Source organism: Rattus norvegicus, chromosome 19, assembly GCF_021556685.1.
Source record: "Rattus norvegicus strain SHRSP/BbbUtx chromosome 19, alternate assembly SHRSP_T2T, whole genome shotgun sequence".
Taxonomy (NCBI): Eukaryota; Metazoa; Chordata; class Mammalia; order Rodentia; family Muridae; genus Rattus; species Rattus norvegicus.
The window spans coordinates 30500001-30526717 of record NC_141552.1 but is presented as its reverse complement, the minus strand read 5'-3'; the positions used below and the strand labels follow the sequence as shown (position 1 = coordinate 30526717).

The window sequence follows — 26717 nt, the reverse complement described above, 5'->3', positions numbered from 1 at the left end:
AAAAATAAATGAAATAATTTAACAGGAAGCCATTTCCCCAAACTTCTCATGTCATTTATGATAGAAAACTGAGTCTCTTTCTCCATGACATAGAATCAGAGGACAGCCCAGATGACTTCTTTCTCTCCTCCATCATGTACATTCTAGGGATTGAACTCGGGCTTCCCTGCTAGGTTTCAAACACTTCACCCCTGCGCCATTTTACCAGCTGAAACAGCCAACTCCATGTTCATGGTGTTTACTCTAAATAACAGTAGAGGCTCTTAGGATCAGACTCCTATTTGCATGTTTGCTTCTTTAACATGCAAACGTGTGTAACATTTTTAAAATTACTTCGCATAATTAGTGCATCAGTACTAGAGCAAATCAGCGTAATGACACCCAGTAAAAATTAGAGTCTCCTTTTCCTTATGTATGTGGACCCCAGCTCAACTCCTAACTCCAATATTTACATTTACTTGTCTGTCTTTTGAGACCAATTCTTATCAGATATATAGATATAGATATTATTTAGATATAAATATATGGAGATATGAAAATATATGTTGGGGATTATTATCAAATCACATTTTAGTATGTTGTTAAAATTCTTATTTTCTCTTAAATTTTGATGGAGTTCTATAATCAGAAGTATATTCCAATCAGCTGTCTACTTATTTGGATTGTAAAACCTCAGTGACTCAACAGTTTGCTTTTCTGTGAAGAGCTGAGTATCAATACCTAGATTCCAAAAATGATTCCCAAGTTTCCACAATGATGTTTGAGTTCAAAGAGACAAATAACTGTTTTGTTCATTGAAACACCTAAAATACCTGTTTAGAACTTTTACACCCACAAATAGGTTAATAACAACAACAACAACAACATAGGCAGTGGTAAATTGCAAGCCTGATAAAAAGGTTTTAATTTACTGAATTATACATTCTGAGTATCATGGGAGCATTATTACACTTGAGTCCATTTGTGAACAGTTGTGAACTTGTATTACCATGTCAGCTTTCATTTCATTTCCAAGGCATCTCCTTAGTTGTTCCTGTTTCCTGTAGGAACACAAGGTGCTCTTGACTGGCACTCCTCTCCAAAATACAGTGGAGGAACTGTTCAGCCTTCTTCACTTTCTCGAACCCTTAAGGTTTCCATCTGAATCAACCTTCATGCAAGAGTTTGGAGATCTGAAGACAGAGGAGCAGGTACTGCAGGGGGTTTGTGAATCAGTGCAAATCTCTTATTGTGCGTCCTCTGATAGTTGGGCGCACCTCTGATCTCTCTCCTGCTTACTCAGGTTCAGAAACTTCAGGCTATCCTTAAACCGATGATGCTGAGACGACTGAAAGAAGACGTGGAGAAGAGATTGGCCCCGAAGGAAGAGACTATTATTGAAGTAGAGCTGACCAACATTCAAAAGAAATACTACAGGGCTATTTTAGAGAAGAACTTCTCGTTTCTATCCAAAGGAGCTGGACAAACTAATGTACCTAACTTGGTCAATACCATGATGGAGCTCAGGAAATGCTGCAATCACCCGTATCTTATCAAAGGTAGCTGAAAGGAATCACAACAGACATCCTCCTTTCCAACAAAGTCCACAAAAAGCAGAGCCCTCCTGTTTGCAGCTCCCGGCATTACTGCTTTCTTATGCTGTTCTGAGGGCTTACAAGCATCTCAGCATCAGGCAGTGGGACTCCAGTTTGAGCACAGCAAGTCACTAGGTTAGGAGTCCACTCTGTCTCGGAGAATCCTCTCGTCAGTGCTCATACAGACATACATCTTTAAGTGTCTGCATTGACAGTGTTTTCCTGGTTCCCTTCCAGTCTACTTCACACTCTAGGTAGTACCTCAGATGCTGTCCTAAAAAGGATGCTTTGTATGGTCCTGTTGGGTTCTCCACCAGTGCTCCCTCTGTACAAATGCCTGAGTTTGTTCACTTATCCTAGATAACTGACAGTGTTGTGGACACCTTATACTGTCATGGCTAAGGGAAAAAACACAGAAAGCTCCCTTGATTCCTGTCTAGAGTCAGAAGGAAGTGTAACAAGGACTTAACAGGGCTTCCTTTTTGATCTTTTCCTGTTACCTTATTTTGGTGGTTAACATTCATATCCAGATCAATTATAATCATCCTTTGGTTATACCCAAACTTAAGATTTTTTTATAAAAAAACATTAACCATTTGTTTAAAAATTTATGCATGTTTAAAAGTATAGGTTTATTTCTTACTTTAGAGCTACAATTGTTTTATTTTGGTTTTGTGGGCTTTCTTGTTTCTTTTGTTCAGTTTTGGGGTGATTTAGGGTGCTAGGAGGACACGGTAAGGTCTTGCTGCAATGCCTGGCTGGGACCAGACTCCCAGCCATCCCTCTGCTTCAGTTTTCCAGGAGCTGCCATGCCATGTAGACCTGCAGTTCTGTTCTTTCCTAGAAGCTCTGTTTAGCAGATAAAAATCTGTAACACTTTAACAGACACTTAAGATGTTATCTATATCTTCATGAAATTAACAGTGTCGCATTAGTGGAGGGTTAGTACAAACTTAAATAATTCTAATAAAAGCAGAAGTCCAGAAGAGTCCCAGTTCTAATACATCTAAACATCTAATACATCTAATACATCACAGAAGTCCAGAAGAGTCCCAGTTCTGATTTAACCCAGCAGCCAGAACCTGCTGGAGAGTTTGTATTGCTCTTTTCACGGCTTCCTTCTTGCACAGGTGCTGAGGAGAAAATAATTGGAGAATTTAGAGACACATACAATCCATCTGCCTCTGATTTTCATCTGCAAGCAATGATCCAATCTGCTGGTAAATTGGTCCTCATTGATAAGTTACTTCCCAAAATGAAAGCTGGAGGTCATAAAGTGCTCATCTTCTCTCAGATGGTTCGCTGCCTTGACATCCTGGAAGACTACCTTATCCATAAAAGGTACGAAAGCACTGTGTGTTTACCTGCTTCATAGACTTTGGGGGATGTTCTTATTTCTGTTTTACTTCATTGAGATAATTAAAGCTTTTTTATACTTCAGTCTTTTCTGGTTTGTTTAATACTGATTTGTTATTTTGTTTCAGTTTTTGGTTCATGACAATACAAGCATTGAATTTAACTTAATCAGTATTTATATAAACAAGTATAGCATATATAGGATATTTTATGGGAATATCAGAGATTCAACTTCATATCAGTATATTATAAAAGGAAATCAGAAATCTCAGCTATTGAGTTTGATTTTGATTTTCTTCATTTTTGTATTTATTTATTTGTTTTGAGACAAGGTTTCTGTGTAGCCCTGGCTGTCCTGGAATTCACTCTGTAGACAGGCTGACCTCAAACTCAGAGATCTTCCTGCCTCTGCAGTGCTGGGGTTAATGGCTTCAACTGTTGGTTTTAATATGAAAGACTTTGATCACTTTACCTAAGTAAAAGTTCATATTAGTTGATATTATATGATTATGTAGCTCACTGTTGTGGCTGGTTACTTTGTGTGGTATGTCTATTACGTATGCGATGTGTGTGTGTGTTGGGGGATACCTCAGTGATTGTCTAGAATGCCCGACTTGTTAGCCCCAATGATCGTCTGGTCTCCTCCTCCCAGCCCTGATCACAGGCACATGGCACTGTTCCCGGATGTCACTCTTACACAAAGCCTGGGGATTGAAACTCAGGTCCTCACTCACGTGTGCATAGCAAGCACTTTCCAACTGAGGAAAAGCCTCCAGGCTCCGCTGTGACTTTGTTCCTCCTCGCAGCACTGAGGCTTGAATTTGGGGCCTTGCATTTCTGGGCAGTGCCTTCCACTCACATGAACTCACACTAAGTGTGTGTTGCTCGCAAATTTACACCACGTAAGACTACTACATCACAATATTGCCTTTAAAGATTCTCACATTTTCTTTTTAATATTTATTTATTCATTAGTCATGCATATGCATCTGTGTCAGTATAAGTTTATGAGCACCACATGTGTGCAGACACCCAAGAAGGCCAGAGGGAGCTCTAGAATTAGAGGCAGTTGTGAAACACCTCATGGGGAAGAGTGCTGAGAATCAAATCCAGGTCTTTTCAAAAAGCAGCCTGAGCTCTTAACTGGGGAGCATCTCTCTATTTTCTTGATTGTTTTGTATAAAGAATTTATGAGGAGATTAATCTGTGCAAACAGTTTTCAAAATGGTGGATTTTATGTAAAATCCCCAGGGTTTTTAACATCCTGAGTAACACTAGAAGTTACACTGTTTTACACTGAAACACTGGAGAGGAAGGAAGCATAGTGCATAAGTACTGTTTGAGCCCCGTGACAGCCTCTGAAATGGTATGCATATGTCTTGCAGTTAAAAAGTTGGCCAGCAGTGGCAGTGCCCGCCTGTAATCCCAGCACTCGGCTGCCAGAGGCAGGCAGAGCTCTGAGTGCAAGGCCAGCCTGGTTTCAGAACATCCAGAGCTATACAGAGAAACCATATCTCAAAAAATAAAGGCAAACAAACAAAAAAGTTGGATGGTAAATGGGAAAGAGTCAAAGACATTTTAAATTGTTGCTTTGTATAATGACCATAGAGACGTGTGCAGCATTGCAGTGTCCTCCGCAGACACTGCTCTAGTAATTGAGAGGGTTTCATGGGGGGACATTCACAGTTTCCTGTGTAGTCGGTCAAAGTGTTCATTAGGATGACATTAGCAGCCTAGTTATTGTGAGTGGTATTTCATTATGTAAATTTTCTATTTTGTTTGTTTTTGTAAATCAAATTGGTGTTTCTGCTCTGTCACAGAAATCAGTATGCACATGCTGTATCCTTGAGCTAGAGTCCCCAGGATCCAAAATGTGGTTCTAGCCATGTAAAATATGTGCATCTAGGAATGCAGACATTTGTATCTTTATGTTACCATGAGTTTTCAAATGTAAAAATTATTTACAATGTTGTTGATTTTTAATTGCGTACCAGATGCAGTGCGGTGTAGGGAAGATGACTTTGCCATTGATAGACTATCTTCATTTTCACTACACCCAACATTTAACCTTACTGCTTTTCATTTAAATAGATATTTATATGAGCGGATTGACGGTAGAGTCAGAGGAAATCTTCGACAAGCAGCTATAGATCGATTTAGTAAGCCTGATTCAGATCGATTTGTTTTCCTCCTGTGCACCCGAGCTGGTGGTCTGGGCATCAACTTAACTGCAGCTGATACGTGCATAATTTTTGATTCTGATTGGAATCCTCAAAATGACCTCCAGGTAATACATTTTTTGGCTAACAAGGGGGGTAATTTTTTTTTAAATCCATGTTACTTTTTTGGTGATCCTCATCTTTTATACAGACAGATTAACATGTTTTTTTAAGAAACACCTCTGCATAATGAACTTATTTTAATTATCACTTAATGATAATAAAATATAATAAAAGACACCTTTTAGTGTTTCTTACTAATTTATGAAATTATGTAATAATTGAATACAATATTTGTCTTCTTTAAAGTATGGGGGTAGATAGAAGTATATGCATGCTTTTTAATCCCAACTCTCCTGAGGCTGAAGCAGGGAGAGCTCTGAGTTTGAGGCCAGCTTGAGTTATGTAGCCAGTTCCAGGCCAGTCAAAGCCATATAGTGAGGCTTTGCTTTAAAAACAAAACAAAACAAAACCCTATAATAATGTAATGAAATAATATGTTGGGGAAAAAGGGGTTCCCTCTAAGAGTGAAGTCCTAGGCTGGGGTTCCATCTCCACCTTCCCAAAAGGTCATAAACGTAAGAGACTTCACTCTGCCTCTCGTTAGACTTACAGTAAGATTAAAACTTCAGAATTTACGTGCTTGTCCTAATGTCACATACGCATCACATAGTACATGTCAAACCAAGCAATAATATACCTGTGTATAAAATTCTGTAGACACTGAAGGCAGGAAAGCTAAGCCTGCAGTGGACTTCATAGAAATAAGGATATTAGAATGTTCAGGGGTCAGGAGATAGCTCAGTGGTTAAGATCACTTGCAGTTCTTCCAGTGGACCCCTGTTTAATTTTTGTCAGCCGTATGAAATCCTTATCTGTATAGTTCAATGGGAACTGATCCTGTCTCTGGCCTCTGAGAATACTAGGCATGTGCATGGGACACACATACACACACACACACGCACACGCGCACGCACGCACAAGCAGAGTGATGAGAGGCTGGGTGTGGTTGCACATGTCTTCCATCCAGCACTGTGAGGGAAAAGCAGGCAGAACTCTGAGAGGTAAAGGTTAACCTGATCTACACAAGTTCCCAGACAGCCAGGGTTACGTATAACTTACCATCTCAACAACAAGTGATCAGAAAGGCCAAAACGCTGCTAAAAACATGTATTTAGGAAGGGATATGAAATGAGAATAAATTATATGTAAAATTTGTTTTTTATTCATGATAGTCTTAATAATTCTGTAATTTGTAGTGATACTTTGAATAGCTATGAAATATAATAAGTTATTAAGAATATACTAAGGTTAATAGAAACAACCTTTTAGATTGATTTACATTGTGTGTATGAATGTTTGCCTCTGTGTATGTAGGTGTACCACGTGAGCACCTGTGCTCTCAGAAGAGAGCATGAGGTCGTGTGGAACTGGATAGGGATTGTTGTGAGCCATAGCGGGACATTGGAGGGTCCTCTGCAAGAGCAGCCTGTGCTCATAACCACAGAGCCATCGCTCCTACACCAACATAACATTTTAAATTGCTTGTTTTTTGTGTAATCTAGTTCAAAATATCAGAAATGTGTCCAAGATTAATGCATAGATTAAATCAACCACTTCATAGAGGACACAGTATTTTTCACTTTATAGGCTACATAGTGTCTCTTCCACACTCATTTTAATTAGCATACATTATGCCTAATGCCTCCATTGTGGCAGTTTCATGCATGGGAATATAAAGTGTTTTGTATGTTTTGGTTTTATTCATCCCCCAGTGTTCTCTGTTGTCTTCCTCCCTCGCTGGCCCCTTTCTTCTTCCAACCAGACCCCTCTATCTTTAGTTCTTTCTGTTTTGTTTTTAGTGATACAATAAATTTAATGGGTGAGGAGTGATCTACAGGATCATAAGCAACTTATCAGTAGCTATACCAGAGAAGAAAATGTTTCCTCCTCCCTCAGCAACCTTAACTTGCTTATAATCTTCAGGCAGGAGTGGAGCCTCTGTGAATTGCTTCAAGCAGCTTGGTTTGCCTGTAGATCCTTGGGGAGGGCTGCAGCCATATTAGCTCCTCCCCCTTCCTTGAGTAAATGTTAATGGGGTCTGTTGTATGTAATGAGTCTTCTGCACTAACTGTACCCACTCTGCACTCAAAAGTGCATCACCATGTCAAGCACAGCAGACAGTGTCTGCACCACTGTGTTCTGTCCAGAGTTCTTAGCTGCGAGCACAGCATCAATATCTGCAGAAGTTACTCATTTTATCTCTCCATTGCACTGTACATGCCAGGCCAGGTCTGTGCCGCTGAGCTATGCTCCTAGCCCATCTACTCCCTTGAGATGGAGGCCTTACCAGGTTGGCCTCGAGGCTGAGCTTCTGTCTCAGCCTCTTGAGTGGTTACGGCCTCAGGTCTACATCCACATGGCCAGCATTTCTAACTGACTAGCTGTGCCCTTGAGGTGAGCAGAATGGGCGAGTGCTGAGGAGATAGACTGCATGTCCTGTGGACTCCAGGAAAGGGTTGGCAGGAACTCGGAATAGACCAGAAAGCTCCACAGCCTCCTGCTCCCACCTCTCACAGTGTAATGGTATTAGCTCTTCATTAGTCACCTGAGGCCACAGTCACCTCAGTCCCCAGGTCAGGGTTTTTAAATTCCATTTTGGATAGTCTTTATCAACCAGAAATGTTCTAAGTTTCAAATAGTTTATATTTTGTAAGATTTATAAAATCTTGGGGCCCAAATATAAATATTGAAATTCATCTCTATTTCAAGTACACTTTATAACATAACTGGAGGGAATTTTATATAGCATATAAGTGTGGATTTTGACTAGCCTGTCACACCAGTGCAAGTATAGACATTTCCACTCACCATTTCATTATTTGTGCTCAAAAATGTTCAGCTTTTTACAATTTTACTATATTTTATTTATTATATTTTGGGGGGGTTCCTTCTTTTTTTCTTTTTCTTTTTCTTTTTCTTTTTTTTTTTTTTTTTTTTTTTTTTTGGAGCTGGGGACCAAATCCAGGACCTTGCGCTTCCTAGGCAAGTGCTCTACCACTGAGCTAAATCCCCAACCCCTATTTATTATATTTTTAAATATTTTATTCTACTTTGAGTCACTCTGTATCCATGGTTGGTCTGGATCTTACTATGTAGACTAGGCTAGCTCACAGAGGTCTGTCTGCCTCCACTTCTCAAAAGTGTGTGCCATCACAGCCCTCATGATTTCCTGTTTATTCTGGATTTGTTTGTTCTTGTCGTTTGTTGTTTGTTTGTTTGTTTTAGGAGTGTTAGAGGTGGGATAGGGATGAGTTTCCTAGTATTGTGATCAGGCTGATCTAAAACTCACTAGGTAGCCCAGACAGACCTCAAACTCAAAGTCCTCCTGCTTCTGCCTCCTAAATGCAGAGGTTACAGATAGGAACTACCATACTCAGCTAGGATTTTGGATTTCATAGGTTGGCAAACCATATCCTCATTAAAATACAATAATCCAGGCTGGCAGGAGGGGTCAGTGGATGGAGATGTTTGCTGCCAAGCTTTGCAGCCTGAGTTTAGTCCTCAGGGCCCACACGAGAGGAGAGCACTCTCTCTAAAGGTGTCCTCTGACCTCTGTCTGTGATCCTTGTCACATCCTTGTCCACACACATTCACACAGAAAAATAAATGCATTGATTAACTTAATCTAAATCATAATGACCCATAAGGAATCTGTAAGTACAGTCTTAAAATCTAATTTACTGCCAATTGTGGCATTATTCCTCCTTCAAATCAAAAAATTCCCATGTACTTTCTTGCTCTCTCAAGTTTACTATCAATGAATTTTTGGAAGATCGTCTATAACTTTTCCTTTTCTGTAGGCTCAAGCTCGTTGCCACAGGATTGGTCAGAACAAAGCAGTTAAAGTCTACAGATTAGTGACTCGTAACTCCTATGAGAGAGAGATGTTTGACCGAGCCAGCTTGAAACTGGGCCTCGATAAAGCTGTGTTGCAGAGCATGAGCGGAAGAGACAGTAATGTCAGTGGTGTACGTATACTTTTTGTTTCCATGGGGATCTGTGTTTCCTTTACTGATTCTCTCGGAGCTGTCTGTCCCCCTCATGTTTTGTGTACGAGGACCATCTAATGTCATCCTGTGCACAAGAGCATTTGCAGATGGATAGATGCTTAGTGCCTTGGCTGCTGTCTGTTCTGTCTGTGTGGCTTCAGAACTGCAGACCTTAAGAATCTTTCCAAGACAGAAAGGTTTTACCATCTTCCCAGGACATAGAATTCATAAATCTTTTTACATATTAAAAGTTACCAGTTCTTATCACTGGCTTTGTCTTTTATTTAATCATGGGTTGTGGATGTCCTTGTCATGTTGTGGGGTTTTGCCTTAGGCATTTTGATTAATGTAGACTCACAGTGCTATAATGGAAATGACCTGGCCCTTAGGCATTGGTTTACTTGACACCATTTTAGTCAAGTGGTAAATCGTATCCTTTAAACAACAAAAAAATAGTCAATGCTTTCTTTCAATATAGTACTTTAGTGAATCTTTTCTCACATGTGGGCCAAGGCCAAAATAAGACATTGCATGTTTTTTAGTATTGTAAGGGGTAATTCCATATTTCATTTTGTGACTTTTAAAATACTATCACTTCTAAAATTACTTTTCTACTTAGATTCAGCAGCTTTCCAAAAAAGAAATAGAAGACCTGCTTCGAAGAGGGGCGTATGGCGCCATTATGGAGGAGGAAGATGAAGGCTCTAAGTTCTGTGAAGAAGACATCGACCAGATTCTGCTTCGCCGAACAAAAACTATTACAATCGAATCAGAAGGACGCGGGTCCACATTTGCTAAGGTAACGACACAGAATAAGGGGCTGTCAGGGGTCAATAGCATGATGGTTTTCAACCTGTGGGTCACAACCCCCACAGCAGTTACATATCAGATACTTACACTATAACTCATAACAGTAAAATTAGAGTTACGAAGTATCAGTGAAATGATTTTATGAGTGGGAGGGTCATCACAACATGAACGTATTAAAGGGTCTTAAGACCCACTGAAACAGAACTTATAGAACGAGCGAGTCTCTATACAGAAAGAGGATGTAGTGGTGGGCCTCACAGGCTATGGTCCAGCTAAGTCAACGGCGAAGTGGCTCTACGGCCAGGGAAGGAGTGGACTTGTAGTGAAGGGGAGGACAAGCAGGCAAAGGGAGAACTTTCTTCTCTCCTTTCCTTTGTATAGACTTCCAGAAAAAATGTGTGGCCCAAAGTGATCTGCAAACTTTAAAGATCCGGGTTAGAAGTGGGTGTTCTCACTGCAAATGATCCGATTTAAAAAAATAAAAACTCCCCCACAGGAGTTCTCAGACAGCCATTTGTGTTTTCGTTAATTCAAGATGTAGTCAAGGTGACACCAGAACAGACACCACGGGTCCTAATGTGTAAATGTGGCAGAGTGGTGTTCACATCGCACTATCCGAATGTATCTGTGTCTTTTGTTTTTATCTTAAAACATACTAAATTAACTAATAATCATGGGGGGGGGGTTGTTTTGTTTTGAGAGAGGCTGTCTTGTACCAAAGCTGGTTTCAGCGTGCTCTGCAGGCAGCCTACTAATTGAGCCAAGTCTCTACCCTGTAACAGTTAACCTTTTCTTCCATTTTTCTCTGATCGTACATGTTTTACTGTACTCTTCTGATCCTAGTAAAACGGAATCCATGGGATCACTAGAAACAGTTGTACCCAGTAAGCAGGAAAATGTTTGAAATAAGAGGACTTTAGGAACTAAAGATTATATGTAATAAAGACAGGAACAAAACAGAAGGTTGGCTAGGGATGCAGTGCTCACCTTGTAAGCACAAGGACCTGAGCGCCATCTCCAGAAGCCTCACAAACCTGCTTGTCACCTGGCACCACGGTGACAGGTGACTCACTGGCAGCCACCGGAGACTGTTTAGTGAGCTTCAGGCTAGAAAGTACTTCAAACGAAGTAGGCGGTGCTTCTGAAGCTTTCATTGTCTTTTGTCCTCCACACACATGCATACCCTCATGTACACATTCTCTCACACACATACATAAACACACAAAAGTTAAACATTTTGTATATGTGTAAATATGTAGAAAAGTTAATCATTATATTAACTTCAACATATGAGACAGTCCAAGATGATGGCTCAATTGTTAACGCGCCTGCCATACACGCATGAGGGCCTGAGTTCCGGTCTCCATCTAACTCGGTTAAAAAGCAACCGCAAAGCAGGGCAGAGTGGCTCACACCTGCACCCTCAGCCCAAGACAAGCCCTGAAGCTGGCTGGTCCGTGACCTCGGAGTAAAAGGAGAGCTCCTGTCTCAGCATAAATAGATGGTGAAAGTGACCCCTGGCCCCACATGCACACAACACACACACTACATACATGTAACAAGTACTGTATTACTAGCCCATAAATTAAATTCTACCATAATTTCTTTTCTTTTTTTGCTATCCCTTTTTGTTTGTTTCTTTGAGACACAGGGTCTTTCAACACAGCACTGGCTGTCCTGAAACCCACTGAGTAGATGAGGCTGGCCCAAAACACAGAGAATCTGCCTGCCTCTGCCTTCCTAGTGCTGGGATTAAAGGCATGAGGCACTACACCTGGATAATTCTAACATAATTTCTTAATGCGCCTGTAGTATTTTAGAAAGCATGCCTCTGTCTTATATAGTTTCCTGCTATAAAGAAGATTAACATCCTTGTTTATTGAAAGCTTTCAAGTTAATTCACAGTAGTAACTTGCTTAATTTTGCTTCTAAAGTCTAGCCTATGTTGGCATTAAAAACCTTTTGCCTTAACAAATGCCGTTATATTTCAGGCCACTGTGTTGGAACATGTCTTAAGTACCTAATGTATGCCAAATTCAGATTCTGTGAACAGTAAATGAAAAGAGATAATGGTTTCTTTTCAAATGTTTTTCCTTTTCAATGTCTAAGTTTTTTTAAAACTTCATTATATTTTTCAGGCAAGCTTTGTAGCATCTGGAAACCGGACAGATATTTCCTTAGATGATCCCAACTTCTGGCAAAAATGGGCTAAAAAAGCAGAACTAGATCTAGATGCCATCAGTGGCAGAGTAAGTATTTATGAACATAACATCAGGCTGATTACTGTCTGTAGCACACGCACATATGAGCTTGTACAGTGTCCTCTAGAAAGTCAACAAAATCTTAAAAGATGATGAGAAAAATGCATTTAAATTTACTCAAATACAAATAATTTAAAAAGAAAAAGAGAAAAAGAAACATGGGAAAAAGAAAATTGGCAATTCTTTCTTACAAAAAAAAATTCAACTAATCCATATAGAAGATATGGGAAAATGTAAAAACTACCCCTAATCTATGATGATAATAATTATAACAATTATAGCAAGTAAATCCTTGAATGAATTTTAAAATTAATGGATTCTTTAGTTTAAAAAAAAAAAAGGGACTAGAGAGATGGCTCAGTGATTGAGAACACTGGCTGATCTTCCTAAGGTCCTGAGTTCAGTTCCCAGCAACCACATGCTGGTTCACAACCGTCTACAGAGGGATTAGACTCCTTCTCCTGGCATGCAGGTGTACATGCAGACAGAGCACACATATGCATAACATACATATGTAAATAAATCTCTAAAACATACAAACTGGATATATCTGCGTTCTCAATATATGCCTTCTAAAATATGTCAATTAGATAAACAAAATTCTTAACTTTATAGCAGATATCCTTAAGATTACTTATCTGTAAGTGCAGAGCACTGTGTACAAAATAGAATACAGCAGGACCTGCATTCTCTGATCCTGGCTTCCTCTGCTACTGTGTATTATTTTCTGCTCTGGGGCTTCCTAAGCATCTGATGTCATTTGGGGCCCCTTGTTTATTTAGAATGATACCTTGCAAAATTTCAATTCTTTAAAAATTCTTTATACCTTAACTCCCAGCCAGCTTTTGTACTCTTCCCACCTTGTAAAACATTACATCCTGAGTAGCATTTGTTTTTAACACGTTTATCTGACTGCCAGCCTTGGGATTCCTTCTAACCAGAAACTGTCTCATGACCTTTGTATCAATAGCACCTATTGTAGAGAAGCAGACACAAGCTACATTGAATGAGCTAAACTGAGTTGCCAAAGGGATCCCGACACTGCCTTGTCCTCACATATTAGCATAATTATCTTGTTCAGTATTACCTAGATGTTTCTAGATATGCAAAATAATCAAACATTTGACCAGAAATTCAGTTCCTGCACATTTCATTTTTCTTTTGTCTTTAAGATGAACTGAGGTCAAAAAGATTTCTTTAGCACTATTTATCTTAAAGTCAAAAGCAACCCAAATTAAGTTATTAATCAACTTTAGGTAAACAAATTGTAAAGTTGAAATCGAGCCTAAAATATATTATGGTTGTTGTAAAAGGACAGTAATGTTTATACTAATGATAGAAAATGCCAACTGTTTTAGTCTATGAATATAATGACATGAGTTATCCATGTATTATAACACTTTTTTTTAATTATCTATTATATATGTAAGTACACTGTAGCTGTCTTCAGACACATCAGAAGAGGGCATCAGATCTCATTACAGGTGGTTGTGAGCCACCATGTGGGTGCTGAGAATTGAACTCAGGGCCTCTGGAAGAGCAGAAGAGCAGTCAGTGCTCTTAACCACTGAGCCATCTCTCCAGCCCCATAACACTTTTTCTTTTCTTTTCTTTTTTTCTTTCTTTTTGGGAGCTGGGTACCGAACCCAGGGCCTTGCGCTTGCTAGGCAAGCACTCTACCACTGAGCTAAATCCCCCAACCCCCCCCCCATAACACTTTTAAGATACAGTGTTTTAAGATGACTTGCTAGGGTAGCAGGTCTGCTAGTTACCCAGTTTTTCTTTCTGCTACTATTTGTTGTTTCTGTAATTTAAAAATTGAAGATTAAAAGACTTATTATAAAAAAATGGTTAAAGTACCTTCCGTAATTGTGACATTAAATTTTACAGAACAGTTTGGTTATTGATACCCCAAGAATTAGGAAGCAAACCAGACCCTTTAGTGCCACAAAAGACGAATTGGCTGAATTGTCTGAAGCTGAGAGTGAAGGAGAAGAAAAACCCAAACTCCGGAGACCCTGTGACCGGTCCGGTGGCTACGGAAGGACAGAGTGCTTCAGAGTGGAGAAAAACCTGCTGGTTTATGGGTAAAGTTGTTATGTTTAAAGTTTGCCTCAAGGATTTATATACAAGCTTAAATACTCTGATATACTATATATAAACTTATTATACTATTTATAAACTTAAATTTTTCAATAGTATCAGAATCAATAAAATCTACTGTAAAGTATCTCAAATTTCTGTGTGTGGCTCGTATTCTCCTTCTGCGCTCACACTGTTTCCAGTGAGTGGCTCATATCAAGCTCCTCCTTCTTGCATGTGCACATTTAGTAACACAAAGCATAAACACACTGTAATTATCTGTCTCTGGGTAAGACATACTCAAAATCACTGCTCCACTCTGCTTTGCTCTGCACACAAGAGAAACCATTAGTAAAACTTTATAATGACAGAATTCTTCTATCTCGTGGCCTTTATGCATGAGGTATGACTTTGCTCAGACTTAAGTGAGTTTTATCTGAACTGTCCTTTTTAACCAGGTGGGGCCGATGGAGAGAAATCCTGTCTCACGGCCGTTTTAAGCGGCAGCTGAATGAGCACGATGTAGAAGTCATTTGCCGTGCCCTCTTAGCCTATTGCCTCGTTCACTATCGGGGTGACGAGAAAATTAAAGGTTTCATATGGGATCTCATCACTCCCACTGAGGATGGCCAGACTCGTGAGCTACAGAATCACTTAGGTAAGCATATTTGTTTTCTTTAAAAAAAAGATCTTGTATAAATAATACTTACTGTACTCTCATGTAAAATTTTAAAATAATACAGATAATATTAACAATGTTTATACTAAAGAACCAAACTTCAGCACCTGCCAGTATTGTGGGAGATGGGTGGGTGGGTGGGTGCGCTTATGTTACTTTTAAATTTTTATCACTTTGCAGACTGTTGACATCACAGTGTATCACCAGGAGGCATGTAGTTGTGTCTCTTTTCTCAGTTTTTTCTTAGTATTCCATGGTATGGGAGTGTGAGAATTTGACTTATAGCTCCTTTAATGATGGGCTTTCTAGTTCCAGTTTGACGCAGCTGAAAACAAATAAGAAGCTCTATTGTCTGTGGGTAAATCTTTCTCTAGTGCCTTAGATACCGTCTCCTAGGACTTGTAAGCACAGAATTTTCAGGCCTCAGATGTAGCGAATCACAGTCTGCTTATAACCGACTCCTCAGGGTTAGTATGCGTGTTGGAGTATGTGACACAGCAATAGTTAGGTCACTGTCCACAGTGACTGTCTGAAATGCTGTCGCTGGCATATGCAAGTCTATTTCCTCACAGCTTTGCTAACCAAGTGTTCATTTCTGTATATGCTACATTTTACCATAAAACATTTGCGTTTTCTATTAAGATGAAAAATTACGGTGCTTTTAAAATTATGTTACAATTTTGTTCTTCTGAATCACAAAATATTTATTTCCTATCTAGTATATATACTTGTTCAATGTATATGTGATATAAAAAGAAATATAGAAGATCCTCGAGGTATACAACTTTACATTCTGGCTGGGTAGACAGACCGAGGCTATTGATAAATTAATTAAACAGCTACGGATTGTAATAAACACTGTGATATGATTATAGACTTCCAAGATAGCACAGCCACAAGCATTTGTTTTGGATGAAAAAGTATAGGAGACTTATTAATTAATTTGAGGAACTAGCATTTATGTAAAGGTGAAAAAATCATGCAAATATGGTTTCAGTCTTCCCCTAAAACCCACATATAAAATAAAGAAGGAAATGTAAGGTATTAAGTTTGATCAACTCTATAGAATAGAAGAGTTCGGTTTTTTAACAAATTAAAAAACCAGTAGGACTGGGAATGCTTGCAGGAGCTTGTCTGTAAACCAGTAGGTCTCTACTGGAGTTGGATGAGCCTGTGCACCCCAACTTTGAGCATGTTGCTGGAATCTAATGGGCAGATTCAGGTAAACGGAGACATTTCTTGCCCATAAAGAACTATCCATTCCTAAATATTAGTAGAGCTGAGAAAAAAACCACTATAAGTAAAAGAGATGTGTCTTAATAATCTATTTCATTTGGGGGCCTTAATTTATGTCATGACTGAGACAAACAATCTAGGAAAAATTCTTTACTAAATGTCTTAGTTAGGCTCTTACTGCTGTGAACAGATACCATGACCAATGCAAATTTTATAAGGACATTTCTTTGGGATTGGCTTACAGGTTCAGAGGTTCAGTTCATTATCATCAAGGTGGGAACATGGCAGCATCCAGGCAGGCATGGTGCAGGCAGAGCTGGGAGTTCTACATCTCCATCTGAAGGAAGCCAGGGACAGACTGAACATCCTCAGGCAGTTAGGAAGAGGGTCTGCCAGCCCACCCCCATGGTGACACACTTCCTCCAACAAGGCCACACCTTCTAATAGTGCCACTCCCTGGGCCAAGCATATGCAAACCATCACACTAGACGATTTTATATTAGAATGTGCAGTATTAAGAAACTATTACTCCATTTCCAAACATGTCTTGTGACTCCTTACCTTTTAGAAAAAGGTAACTGAAAGATTTGAATTAAATTTTAGCTGTCTTTGACTTATGTCAAAACAATATGAGCAGCTGAAGAAAAGAATATAGATGAAACAAATTGGCCATGGATTAATGATCAATAAAAACAAAGCGTGGGGATCCACTGTAGCATGCCATCTGCTTGTGTGTATGCTTAGATAATCCAACTCAGAATACAGGCGCGGACCCTCAAAAATAGGGAGAATGAAATTTTTAACATGGAAGCAAAGAGAAGTGCTGACAGCTTTATTAACCTTGAAAGAGGTAAGTCTTAGCTTACAGTAGAAAAAGGCAAGTACTCCGATGCTCTCCACACACGAATTCATGACATCAGGGAAGACACAGACTGTGATTACAACTGCTTGAAGGCGGGCAGGTCCCCAATACCCTCGACTCTTAGAGCCATATTTTAAACTTACTGATACTCTTCTCTGGAGAGAGGAAAATACCAGTGGTGTGAGGTGTAAAGATTGGAAAGAAGTGCGTGCACCAGCCAGGGCAGTCCGAGGGCAAAAGCTAAAGGTCAGGTGCAAAGCTAAGCATAGTGGCTGCAAAACCCCACAGTGAACAGCTCCTGACCGCAGTCAAACTCCGCCCAGCTCTTCATAGTGAAGTGCATTATTTTGAATGCTAAAAGTAATTTTAAAAAATGAAAAAGAGAAACATTATTCTAATTTACTCATTCTATTAACCAATGAGATAAAAGAAACCAGATAATGTAGTCAAAATTGGATCATTAGTGACTTTCAAGAATTAAGAGTGAAACAAGTGAATCTTGCAGATTAATAAATATGAGCTCTCTGGTCAACTGTAGTTCACTTCACTAAAGCTGGTGGATGAAAGCCCCATCCATGAGTTACCATGGATACCCTGCAGGTGCCACGACCCATGAGTAAACTGCAGGAAATAAGGTCTAGAAACAGCTCAGACACAGAAACATGCCAAGTATTTTATAAGCATATGTAGTGTAATGCACAAGGAGTAGGCGTGAACTCATATACTGCTGGTTTCTGGGACAGACCAGAGAGGAGTGTAGACTCAGCTGTAGACAGAGCAGAGAGGGGTTTGTAGACTCAGCTGTAGACAGAGCAGAGAGGGCTGTGTAGACTCAGCTGTAGACAGAGCAGAGATGGGTGTGTAGACTCAGCTGAGGACAGAGCAGAGAGGGGTGTGTAGACTCAGCTGTAGACAGAGCAGAGAGGGGTGTGTAGACTCAGCTGTAGACAGAGCAGAGAGGGGTGTGTAGACTCAGCTGTAGACAGAGCAGAGAGGGGTGTGTAGACTCAGCTGAGGACAGAGCAGAGAGGGGTGTGTAGACTCAGCTGTAGACAGCAGAGAGGGGTGTGTAGACTCAGCTGTAGACAGAGCAGAGAGGAGTGTAGACTCAGCTGTAGACAGAGCAGAGAGGGGTGTGTAGACTCAGCTGTAGACAGAGCAGAGAGGGGTGTAGACTCAGCTGTAGACAGAACAGAGAGGGGTGTGTAGACTCAGCCGAGGACAGAGCAGAGAGGAGTGTAGACTCAGCTGTAGACAGAGCAGAGAGGGGTGTGTAGACTCAGCTGTAGACAGAGCAGAGAGGGGTGTAGACTCAGCTGTAGACAGAGCAGAGAGGGGTGTAGACTCAGCTGTAGTTGATCTCATATCCTAGAAACTGAGTGAGTGCGGCACATGTGATCAGCCTAGACAGTGATACTCTCTTACTCATTGGAGAAATTCGGATGAAACTCTCAAGGACATAAAAATGACCTTAGCTGCCTTAAGATTAACCCATTCCCTGTTATTAATAAAGCTGTTTCTGGAGAGCAAGAGAATAAATACACTTCTCAGATCTAGTAAACCAAGAGTAAAGGAGCAGGTAAGTTACAGCATCAGAAGACACCAAAGAGAGTGTTGTCTCACTTTGCGAAATTCAACTTAATTTTAAAAAGGTATCTTGAATTGTGTCTTAATCGTACTTGTGTTAGCACTATTACCAGCAATGTGCTCAAGGCTTCTATGTAACCTGCAGAAACTCCAGAAAGTCTCCAGCAACCTCCTCCATTGGAAACATCTTTCAAATCATAGCTTTTTACACACGTTCTGTGTCATTTCAATTTACTTTTCATCTTAACAGGCCTCTCTGCTCCTGTGCCCCGGGGCCGAAAGGGGAAGAAAGTAAAGACTCAGACGAGCTCCTTTGATATCCAGAAGGCAGAGTGGCTTCGCAAGTATAACCCAGAGCAGCTCCTGCAAGATGAGGGTTACAAGAAGCACGTGAAGCACCACTGCAACAAGTGGGTCGCGGGCACCTTTGAGACACTTATGTTCCCTGTACACCGATGCTAATAGAGTCTAGTGAGAGCACAGTCCACATTGTCAACTTCATGAGGCATCTTCAAGCCATCATGAGATGTCTTGTGTAGCTTAATCAGCAAATGAAATTAATCTCCAGATAAACTTGTCTCTTCCTGGGCATTTAATAATGACCATTGTAAAGACTTGTTAGTATCTTTTGTGTAGCATCAGTAACGAGGGTTATTTGAGCACATACAGTCATTACTTTATTATTAAAAGACTCTATATAAGCAAGGGGTCATGCACATACCTGTTCACTGACAGTTGTGTGGAAGGCAATGGTGGGAGACTTCTCTCATGAGTTCATGGCAAGCATTTTCTTCTCAGTGAGTTCCAGGCCAGACAAAGCTGCATAGCAAATTCTCTCAAACAAACAGGCAGGCAAAACAGACCAGAAAATTAACAAAAGTCTATAGATAGCCACACCCTTGACTTTTTGTTCCTTTAGACCTATATCTTTGTCTCCTGTGGTTGGGTGGTTGGTTGGGTGGGTGGCTGATTTATTTGTTTATTTGTTTATCTATCTGTTTATCTATTCATAGAGTCCTGCTTCGTGTAAGGATGCTGTACTATCTAAAGCAAGAAGTCATTGGAAATGAGAGTCAGAAAGTATTTGATGGAGTTGATGCAAGGTAACTTAAATGTTTTAATAACAAGTGAAGCCAAAATTATACAATGACAGAAAATTACATAGTAAGTGAAGGAAAGTCCCAGGCCATAGGGATCCGACCCTGCCTCTCCTCTGTTACTCTCATCCTTGGTTCTGTTATAAAATGCAACAAATGTGGGAGTTGTCATTGGAAGAATTTGTATGTAGTCAGAATGCTATTCAGGTAGAAACTCATAAAATAAATGATTGACTCATTTCTTCAGAAAGGTCTGGGTTATTTTGCTTTCTTTGTATTGTTCGGTTCAAACCCAGGGCGCTTGCTTGTGTGTTCCAGGCAAGCGCTTTATTACTAGTCTACACCTCTAGTCTCGGACCTATTTAGAGAACTCTCAGGTGCTATGAAACACTGAAGGTAAAAACAAAATGATTAGTCATCCTTAAGCAGTTCATGGTATCAGTGAGCAGAAATGAGACTCTACTTTGCATGCTTAGATGAGATGCCAAGGACATGCCAGTAGGAACCAGTCTGGGTTCACTGTGCTTCCTCAGTCTGTGCAGTGTTTCAGTCTCTCTCGTCTCTGCAGTGTCTGTGTTAAACCTGTACAAACCTTACCACTTACTTAGTCCTCTATTCTCAGGAACTAAATGTAAGCAAGCCGTCGAGTAGAAGTAACCTCAGCTTCCCACCACCAAGTAGAACCTGAACTTTCCTGTACTCATTCTTTGCTTGTTTTCTTCTACTACAGCAGCCACATGAGACCCTAGCAGCACCCTGGGCTCCCGGGCTCTGGACCTGTTTTTGTGGTACAGTCACATGTGCACTTGTAGGCTCAACCCATCCTGTCATCCCTATCGTGTGACTGGTTACTGCTCGGCCTTTCCAACTCACTTAAAGCTTAGGAACTTGTCATGAGAACTGTCTGACTTCGTCCTGGCGTCTTCACAACACTCATCACTAGACCTTACCTTCTCATGTCCCTCCTTTTTTCCTTGTTATTTAATTTTATTCCCTCCAATACTAACTAAATTCTTCAACCCCACTGTTTGTCTATCTCATTGTTTCATATAACTATTATAACTTCAGGTTAGGTGAAATTAAGCTATCTACCTACTTCCTGCCTTTCTCTAAGCACCTCAACATGGCTAGGGAAAAAGTGAAATGAACAGACCATTTAACCACGTTGGCTAAGAAGCTCCTTTTTTTCCTTACCTATTTCCTCAACGCACTCTTCCACCTCACCAGCAATGTCTAAAAACAACCCTGCGACATAGAGGAAAACAACTAGTCAACAGTGGCCTGCATCTGTGCCTACCTACCTGACCCTCAGGTGACAGTAGACATGCCTCTCCTTTGCTAATTCACAGCCTTGGAGCCCTTCTCTACTGTTCACTCAAGAACCTTACTTCTGTAGTAATCTTTCTTTCCTGGGCCCCTCCCTCCCTTGGTCCCCATCCTCCCCCCATCTCACATACGTGTATTCATATTACTCACTTCCCTTAAAAAGGAGAAGAGCTTCCATAATGTTTATCTCTGTTTCAACGCTCCCCTTCTCAACAGACTCCTTCCTGTTTCTACTTCTTTGTTTCCATTTTTTATCAGCAACTTCTAATTAATCTTTCCATTATTGTACAAAAATATATCTTCCTTCCTTCCTTCCTTTTTTTGTTCTTTCTTTGCTTCTTAAATTATTGTCTTTCTTAGGCATCCATGCTACTTCCTGTACCTGCCAGTTCTTTCCCTCCATTCCCATGTGTAAGAACTCCCCATACTGAATCCCACTGCTGTGATTCTTGAATCTTCTTCCTCCATCATGAAAGAGAATTAACTCCTCAGCTCCATGAAAAATGCTCCAACGTGGGCACCTCCCCTTTTGTCTACTAAGTCTCTAGTCTAGCCTCAATTCTCTTTTTACATTTCTGCTGAGACCTACTCATTGAGTATTCTTGTCTCCACAATCTCTCTAAACTCTACCCTTCAAACAGCAGCTAGAGTGAGTTCTTTTCAAAGTAATGGCACATCTATTCAAAATATCCTCTTAAAGCAGAATCCAGGCTATAGTACCTAAAATAGGCCTACACATTTCTGATTCCCTTTGTTCTGTCCCTCACTCTAGTTCCAGCCACGCTATTGTTTCTGTTCATCCAACAGGTCAAGCTCACACTGTGTTGTTTTGGTCCAAATATGCTTTGTCCAGATCTCCCAAAGAGCTGTCCATGCAAGTGGCTCGACTTTGCTCAGCAGTTACGCACACAGTCTGTTCTTCCAGAAGACCCAAGGTTAGACTCTTGCACTTGCATAGCAGCTCACAGCACTCTGTGACTGCAGTTCCAGGGGATCTGACACCTTCCTCTGACCACCAAGAGCACACAGGTGGTACATAGACAAACATACAGGCAAAGCACCCATACACATGAAACTAAAATTACAAAAAGAGAGCCTTCCCTTCGTGTAATTCAAAGGTCAGCAGAATGTTGTCCTCTCAAGTAGGCCTTCAACCATTAGTAGCCTCCAACCATTTATTTTAATGCCTTATTTTATGACTTCTTCTTTCACTGTAATTAAGTGCTCTCTTATTGATCACTGTATTCTCATGCAATGTCACCTGTGGCTAAGACTATCAGTTTCTGTAGAGCCCTTGCCTAACACCTGAGGACCTAGTTCAATCCTGAGTATTCTCCTTAACTGTTAAGCACTCAGTAAATACTTGCTGACTAATCGCCTCTTTTCTTTTGGCTACAACTGACCTACTGCCCTACATTTGCTTTGGCTACAACTGACCTACTGCCCTACATTGGTTTCCTAATGTTCTATTGATTATTCCTTTCTTTTTTTTTTAAAATAAATCTATTTCTCTTTGGATTTTATCAAGTTTACATTCCCCTCACACACACCTTAAACACAGTTTTATACATGAAATGCTTCACAGTGTCTCTTTACCATACCAATACCCCCTTTGATGTCATGACTAAGCTCTTTTATGTCAGGAACGTGAAGCCACTGGCCATGTTTCCTTCTCAGCTAGGAAGCAGAGAGTAGCGAGCACCTGTGCTCAACTCAAGTGAGTAGCTTTCCTCCCTCTATAACCTAATCAAAGCAACCCCACACGCTCTTCTCTGGGTCATTCTAGAGTCCACAACTTGACATTAGAGATTAACTATTACGCATCACATACCACTTAGCTTTCACTGTCATCTTGGTGGCTTAACTCCTTATTTCTCATATTCTCAGATCACTAGCTCAAGCCTACACACTTGCCATGATTGCTTACTCTTGATGAGAACACTTTCTTTCTCTCCTCTTTCTGCTCAGCCCCTCCTTTCCCTCAGTTCCATGGACTAACCATGTCTTTCTGTCCCTCCAACTCTGCATCAGCCATCCATCATGGAGCCACAAGGTGCACGTCTCTTTACAAAGGCGAGGGCGTCCGTTAGATCCACTGCAGTTATTGGTACTGAATGCATTCTGAATGGAGGATTTAACCAAGGAAGGTTTTAAAGGCCTTGTGAAGTAAATATCACATCATTTTCAAAGGGAGAAATCAATCAGTTGGGAGGCTGAAGTAGAATGAACAAAAGCTTCATGCCCGTCTAATCTGCATCGTGAATTCTAATCATCCTGGCCTCAATAGCATAGCACAGCCTTCCAAAAAAAAAAAAAAGCAAGACATAATAAAGAACCAGCAAAAAGCAGCAGTAGGTGTGAGTCTGTCTGGTGTCCTTTTGCCAACAGTTTACAAACACCTCATGCTTCTGTGGCACTCAATTTTGAACCGTGACTGTATGTGCACTGATTGATGCTTTCACCAGCAGGAACATGGTCCAGCTTTTCACCACAATGAACTGGACTTAAAGCACCACCTAGTGGTAGGCAAGAGACACTATTTGCTCCCTTTTCTCCTCCTTTGAGTTAGAAACTCCATCAAAAATAAATATTTCCTTTAGCTAAGTTTCGTTATCTCTTTTTTAACTTTTTTATTGTTTTTTAAATTTATATCTCAAATGTTATTCTCTTTCCCTGTTTCCTGTCCATAAGCCCCCAATCCCCTCCCCCTCTCCTTTTATAAGGGTGTTTCCCTCCCCATTCACCCCCTCTTCCCGCCACCCCCCCCAACAATCCCCTACACTGGGCGTCCAACCTTGGCAGGACCAAGGCTTCTCCTTCTTTTGGTGCCCAACAAGGCCATCTTCTGCTACATAAGCAGCTAGAGCCATGGGTCTGTCTATGTGTACTCTTTGGGTACTAGTTTAGTTCCTGGAAGTTCTGGTTGGTTGACATTGTTGTTCTCATGGGATTGTAAGCTCCTTCAACCCTTTCAATATTTCCTCTAATTCCTCCAACGGGGACCCCATTCTCAGTTCAGTGGTTTGCTGCTAGTATTCGCCTATGTATTTGACATGCTCTGGCTGTATCTCTCAGAGGAGATCTATATCTGATTCCTGTCAGCAAATATCAGAAATATCTCTCTATTTCTCTACTCAGTCAAAACATTTTCAATTTTGGTTTGTTTCATTGCAAAGATAGAATGAAGTATCTGCTTACAGTGCTGACATTGTAGAGGTCGAGTCCCCATGTTTTCACCGTGGGCTAAACCCTTCTAAAGACAATTGTGACCCACAGTGCTAAGCTGCTATCATCCTTTATCCACTGGGGAAACTTTCTTTTTGTCCATGCCTTCTCTCTCACAGCTATTGCTGTTCACGTGAAGGGTTCTCTGGCTGCTCCAGGAACGCCTCTGTTAGCTTGTTCTTATATAACAGCCATATTAAAGAACTTTTGGCATAGAACTTAATTATTACCAGGACACTTAACTCTTGAGATATAAATGACTTTGCTAATTAATTTAGGAAATGATAGTGATAAGATAGAGATGGTATTAGATTAGTTCTCTGAATCTTTAAAAATTGATAGTTTCCTGAAATGAAGTAGTAAAAGTCTTAATCTATTTTGTTTTCTGCAGCATACTCCATTCAGTTTCTACCCTTTGACTGCTGAATATCAGGAAACATGCACACAGACAAAGACACACGTGCACACACACACACACACACACACACACACACACACACACACACACACTTGCTGGTCATCAAACATTAGGAATGTATCTTTTAGTCCATACATTTGGAGAAGGTTTCAGGGAGAATGGTATCACAGGCTAGGAGGGAGTAGACCTGAGTTACCATCAGCCTGTTCTTACAGAAACTGCCACCTGACAAGACATTATGGTTTTTATCAAAGGTTGTAATAATGTGACACTGCCATGTTATATCGCAATAGTTATATTAATACTAACATAGTACTTTGCATGGTTTAATTAAATTATGAATAAAAACCTTAAGTTTTTAAGTGTGGTCTTAGCAAAGCTGATTTGACATGAGCCAGACATCCTTTTGCACAAAGCACTTCTGACCTTTCAGAACCTAGTTTTCTCACCTGAAGACCTTTTTTACAAAGCTGTTTACTGCCATAACCATCCGGTGACGTGCTCTGTGTGTGGGGGGTTGGGGGTAGGGGTGAGAAGACTGCCTTTCGAGAAGCAGACAGTGACGTTGTTGAAATGTATTTACTTTGCTGACCATAGTGTCAGTTCGTTCTATGGGATCTTTTTGCTCTTAACACCATTTATACCTCTTGCCTCCTTCATACACATTTATAAAGTTCATAATGTTGTGCTGTTTTTAAGTGACATTGATGTTTGGGTACCAGAGCCAGACCATTCTGAGGTTCCTGCTGCGTGGTGGGACTTTGATGCTGATAAGTCTCTTCTTATTGGTGTTTTTAAGCATGGTAAGTAAGGAGCGAGGGGTGGGGCAGTACCTCCTGTGGGTAATGGAATCCCATGGTTTTTAGTTTACTAGTTTTCACTTAACAGTTTTAGTACACACACACACACACACACACACATACACACACACACACATACACACACACACACACACGTCATTAAAACTGTAGATTGTCAAACTAAATTTGTCATTCACTTCAAATCCTCGTGAGAAAGTGACATATGTGACAGGCTAGGCTGTCAATGTCACACAGTCTCTTCTCTTAGAAGAGTTGCAATTATGTATGTGGTCAGTTTATTCTGGTGTTGTTGTTGTTGTTGTTGTTGTTGTTGTTGTTGTCAAGATGTATTTATTATTATTTTATACATTCAAATGCTTTTTCTCCAAGTCTGTTTGTGCTCCACATGATGCCTGGTACAGATGCCAGAGGATGGATGGCCCCAGATCCCTGGACCCTGAGTTAAGGATGGCTGTGAGCTGCTCTGTGGGTGCTGGGAACCACATCTAGGGCTTGGGCAAGAACAACAGTGATCTTAACTGTTGACTCATTGCTCCAGCCCTGTTTTCATTGCTGTCACTGTGATTTATTTTTTTTAAGATTTGATTTTTAATGATGTGTGTGCATGTGAGTCCAATGCCCAAGTCATCCAAAAGAGAGTGTTGGCTCACCCAGAGCTGAAATTAAACACAGGTCCTAGGAACTGAACTCGGGTCTTCTAGAAGAGCAAGAACACTCTTAACCACTGGGCCCTCCCTCTCTTTTCCTTTGTAACAGATACATTAAAATTTTTATGGTATTATTTGACTGTAATATTTCATGACTATTTCAAGACAGCATATTTAACATGTATTACTTAAATATAATGTTGCTTTAATCCCAGAAAATTATTACTCTCCATGTAAGGAATCCTCATATTTTCACAACCTCTTTCTGTTTTCTATCTTTGTAATTGGTGGTGCCTCCAGGTTATGAAAAATATAACACTATCCGAGCAGACCCAGCGCTCTGCTTCCTGGAAAGAGTGGGCAAGCCCGATGAGAAGGCTGTTGCTGCTGAACAGAGAGCCAATGACTACATGGATGGGTATGTGTGGTCGGGCTGCTCTCGAGTGCCTGCCTTCCATTGGGAGT

The 26717-nt window shown here is 40.5% G+C and overlaps 1 protein-coding gene across 15 annotated transcripts in view; it reads left to right on the top strand.

The window, feature by feature from the left end:
- The window catches only part of Chd9 (chromodomain helicase DNA binding protein 9), a 223711-nt gene that overhangs the window by 160669 nt on the left and 36325 nt on the right, over window positions 1-26717 (top strand). For all 15 annotated transcript variants that reach the window (XM_087596599.1, XM_087596608.1, XM_087596600.1 and 12 more), the window contains 13 exons: window positions 1047-1190; window positions 1283-1538; window positions 2705-2915; window positions 5022-5217; window positions 9013-9180; window positions 9821-10000; window positions 12150-12260; window positions 14163-14359; window positions 14813-15012; window positions 18969-19128; window positions 19732-19821; window positions 25484-25587; window positions 26553-26670. In XM_087596599.1, the coding sequence (XP_087452725.1) occupies window positions 1047-1190; window positions 1283-1538; window positions 2705-2915; window positions 5022-5217; window positions 9013-9180; window positions 9821-10000; window positions 12150-12260; window positions 14163-14359; window positions 14813-15012; window positions 18969-19128; window positions 19732-19821; window positions 25484-25587; window positions 26553-26670 (2135 nt within the window). The remainder of the gene's footprint in view (window positions 1-1046; window positions 1191-1282; window positions 1539-2704; window positions 2916-5021; window positions 5218-9012; window positions 9181-9820; window positions 10001-12149; window positions 12261-14162; window positions 14360-14812; window positions 15013-18968; window positions 19129-19731; window positions 19822-25483; window positions 25588-26552; window positions 26671-26717) is intronic.